General features: G+C 46.5%; 1 protein-coding gene across 1 annotated transcript; it reads left to right on the top strand.

Moving 5' to 3' along the window:
- The first annotated feature begins 352 nt into the window (after window positions 1–352).
- On the top strand, window positions 353–3,409 carry LOC107390657 (uncharacterized). The gene is made up of 4 exons (XM_015967487.3): window positions 353–602; window positions 842–978; window positions 1,061–1,286; window positions 1,943–3,409. Exons 1-4 carry the CDS (start codon window positions 431–433, stop codon window positions 2,932–2,934), a joined length of 1,527 nt encoding a protein of 508 aa, XP_015822973.1. The 5' UTR covers window positions 353–430; the 3' UTR covers window positions 2,935–3,409.
- The last annotated feature ends 1,029 nt before the right edge of the window (window positions 3,410–4,438 follow it).

Here is a 4,438-nt window from a genome sequence, read left to right as displayed (position 1 = left end):
TTACAGTGTCTTCTTAAAGATATACTATATATATACACACACACACACACACACACACACACACACACACACACACACACACACACACAATACTAGCATTTTGTCGCCAGGGGACGCTTCGTATTCCACCTCAGTTTGCCTTTGATGGCGTATTTCAAGGTATTTTTAGGACTCTCTTCTTTGTTTTAAGCTAAAAACTGTGCCACCGCGCTCTGTGTTTCACCTTCTTGACATTTTCCTACACAATGAATCAAATAAAGCCACTTTCATCACTTTTCAAACCTATTTTATGCGCTCTCTTTAATAAAAGGGAGCTGGCGCGTTGTTCCGGTCACGTGACAGTCACCGCCATCTTGGATATCAAACTTTGCTACGCACAGCTGCGTGATAACCACCATTGTGGTAAAAATCGCAAATATTATACACATAAATGGCTTGTTGTGTAGCCACGGGGTGCTCCAATCGTTCGAACAGAAAGGATCTGTCGTTTTATCGCTTTCCGAAGGATCTAGAGCGAAGAACTTTATGGATTTCAGCCGTTAATCGTGGAGAGTGGGAGCCCACGGAGTACTCCAGATTGTGTAGTCAACATTTCATTTCCGGTAGGTAAACACTTTAATGTTTAATATATCACAATATATACAAACGCCATTTTACGACTTAACTGTAGTTCTATAATAGCATGAATTAGGATTAAAACATATTTAGTTTTGCATCCTCAAGGATCGTGTCCGTGCTACTAGCATAAACCTAAATATCATTATTTTAAAACTTCACGGCTAGATTGGCGTTACTTGGTTGATCCGTTCAGTATGTACTGCATTAATATAATCGCTTACAGGGGAAAAAAGCAACGACCCGCAGTCTCCAGACTACGTGCCATCTTTATTTGGCTCCGATAAAACGCAGAAGAGTTCAAAACAAAGGGCAGCCAAGAGGATCGAGCGTTCAGCCATGAAATTAAAGAAACGCGATCAGGTTTGCGGGACACAAATCAATTGATAATAAAAGTGTTCACGCACGAGTGTTTTCAACTTTAACCCTGTGTGTTTTATTCCAGAAAGATAGGCTGACGGCTGCTAGTGTGCTGCTGGGTCTGGCCATGGCTGCTGCTCCAGCTGACGTCACTGACCAGCAAAACACAGAGCAAAGTGATCAAGACATACTAAATGATCTCCTACCAGACCTACAAACAGACGTTCAGGAGGAAATCACTGATCCAGCAGATGTGCAGGAAGAAGATGAACTGGAGGAGATTTCAGATGAGGAGCCTGAAACAATAACAGGTTTACTGATATTAAAATTCTTCTTAACCGCTTAATTCTCTGTTTGGTCACTATCAGGTGGAGCTTAAGTCCAGCAGTCATTGGCTGAGACCCGGGGAACACCCTGGACAGGCTGCCCGTCCATCCCAGTGACACACAGACACACACGGATGGTTTAGAGTTTCCATTTAACCTGAAATGCATGTTTTTGAGCTGTGGGATAACCAACACATGCACAGGGAGAGCATGCTAACTCCACGCAGAAAGGCTGCAGCTAGAATTCAACCCTGTTGTGTTTTGCTGTGCAGCCACGCAGCCCACACATCCACTCGCTCCTACTGAACCAGCGCTGAAACTTATGAATAACTGCACATCCTATAGGCAGCTGTAGACATTGTTGTAGTTCTGTAGTTTGTGCTGGCATGACTCTGACATGGGCAGGATGAGAAATCTCCTGAACTGTTCCTAAACTACTCCATGATCTTGCACAGTGGTTGGAGGACACTAGTATCTACTGGGAAGCTTCTCATGTTTGCATGCATCCTTATTTGTCCGTTACAGCACAGATGCAATATGTGGTTTGAATAAAATTTTCCCAGAGTAGCATCTAATAAAATCTCATAGCAGTCAAAACTAATTCTTTTAATAATGCACTTGTGTATTTTGTTGCTTCACAGAACTTCCTCCACCTGAAGCTCACCTACAGATGAATGTGAAGGATCAGAGGGAGGGCACTGATGATCACAATTACTTCATAAGCTCAGCTACATGTGACAAAGGGACGCAGTGCAACAAGGAGCCCCTTTACCGACACCTGCTGCGTACAGACATGCTGTGTCGTCTGTACACCGGCTTGTCTCTCAGTGCTTTCCACCAACTCACCAGGAACCTCTTGCCCTTTAACGCTCAGATCTTTGAGCTGGACCCCATTGATCAGCTGCTGATGACGCTGATGAAGCTCAAGCTCAACTTGCTCCTGGAGGATCTGGCAGAGAGGTTCGGCGTGTGTCCGAGCGGCGTGAGTAGAATAGTGTCACACTGGATTGACTTGATGGAAATATGCATGAAAAGCTACATCCCGTGGCTGTCCAAGGAGACGATAGCTGGAACGATGCCCCAGTTCTTCAAAAGCCACTATCCTGGTACCACCTGCATTGTGGACATCTCAGAAATCAAATTGAAGAAGCCCAGGCGGCTGGACTGCTGGGGGGACTCCTTCGTGCGTTACGACGACGAGGACACAGTGAAGTTCATGGTTGCCTTTGCACCTTGCGGGCTGATCATGTTCATCTCTGGAGCATACGGAGGGAAATGCAGCGACACATTCATCGCCTCTGACTCGGGATTTCTCAGGTACCTCCAGCCTCTGGATGAGGTGATGGTTGAAAGGAACTTCATGATAAGTGACGCACTGAACGAGAAGGGAGTGAAGCTGGTCATCCCCGCTTGCTCAAAAGGACTCACCCGATTCAACAAGGACTCGGCTCAAAAGACAAGTGTCTACAACGTGACAATCCACATGGAGCGCGTGATTTGTAGGCTGAAATATTACAGGATCTTGTCAGAGAGCATGCCTAGCAGCCTGACTTCAAAGACTGATCAGATCCTGAGAATCTGCGCCGCTCTGTGTAACATACGTGGAGAGAACTTGCACGAGGAGCTAGAATGAGATCTAGTGAAGGAACAGCTGATCATTCATAAATCCCTCACTAACTCATTATCATAACCGCTTATTCCTCAGTAGGGTCACAGGGAGATGGTGTCTTACCCCAACAGGAGGGGCACAGCCTGAACAGGCCACCAGTCCATCAGAGGGACACAAACACACAAAGCTAGTCACACCTAGCATAGAAATTAGACTAATTGTTGCAGTAGCAAAAAGTTTTGCTCTGCAGATCAGTCTAGCCTCACTCCATTGATGTCTCAGCAGGTCTACCATTGGGTCAAGTGGTTTTAGGTTCTGCAGGGTTTTCCCCATCACTTTATAAGCCTGGCGGCCCACCAGGCTTTGCTTGGCCACCCGCCAGGTTAAGCGTCATTCCCCGCCCCCCTCCGTGTCACCGTGTCCGCTGACACGAATGGCACAACAAAACTAGAGCTCTCCATCAGCTGATACTGGTGAGAAACAGCAGTGGAACGTGTGCAACCCCCCCCCCCCCCCCCCCCCCCACCGCTCTCATGGAGGAGCGCTGCGGTACGCGCGACCCTCCCCCCTCCCGACGGCAGAATCCGCCAGGCTTAACTCATTTTCTGGGGAAGCCCTGTTCTGCCAATCACAGAGCTCTATGTTCGTAGAGAGATTTTGGGCTGGCTAAAACCATCACTGTGACAGAGAAAAACTACAAAAATGGCATCGGCTCAGGAATGGTGCTTATTTGAAACGACTTTGGCATCAACTTTGGTCTATTTAGACTCAGGCTTTTCTTTTTAGGCAGCCAGGATTTGAACCTGCAAACTTGTCACTGTATGTATAGTGTGCAATCACTCAGTGTGTTTACACGCGTATCTAAGTCGATCTAGGTCCATCTTAAGTAATAAACCTGGAGCATTTTTTTCCTAGTTTAGTTCACTCCTGTACAGAAGGTGGCGACATGCGCCCTTTCATGTTGGCATTCTTCCGGTTAGCTTATAGCAGGGCTATTCAATTCCGGTATCCAGCAGGTTTTAGTGCTTTCTCCAGTCCAACACACTTGATTCCGTGGTTGAATTACCTGCGCAGCAGCTCATCGGGCTCTGCAGAAGCCTGTTAATCGCCAGCTAATTGAAATCAGGTGTGTTGAAGCTGAGTTAAAACCACAACGTGCTGGTTACCGGCCCTCCAGGCCCAGAATTGAATAGTCCTGGCTTATAGCAACACAGATAGTAAACAGACACAAGAGTTAAGTTCCCGTCTACATGTAGATGCAGTTGGTTTCGTACCTCATTATGTGGGTACTTCAGCTGTATTAGAATCAGTTCACCTTCAGCAAGATTTTGCGTTTACATGCATTAAAACCCCCTCGACTTCAGTCTATTTAGGGCAGGGTGTCTCAACCTTGGTCCTCAGCGCCCCCCTTTCCTGCATGTCTTCAATGTCTGCTTCAAGCACACTTGATTTACATATTTGAATAGCCTCCTCAGGAGGACATCAAGTGCTGCAGAAGCCTGTTAATCAGTCATTAATTTAAGTCAGG

This window comes from Nothobranchius furzeri, chromosome 15 (assembly GCF_043380555.1).
Source record: "Nothobranchius furzeri strain GRZ-AD chromosome 15, NfurGRZ-RIMD1, whole genome shotgun sequence".
Classification (NCBI taxonomy): Eukaryota; Metazoa; Chordata; class Actinopteri; order Cyprinodontiformes; family Nothobranchiidae; genus Nothobranchius; species Nothobranchius furzeri.
This window is presented reverse-complemented; position numbering and strand designations above follow the sequence as displayed.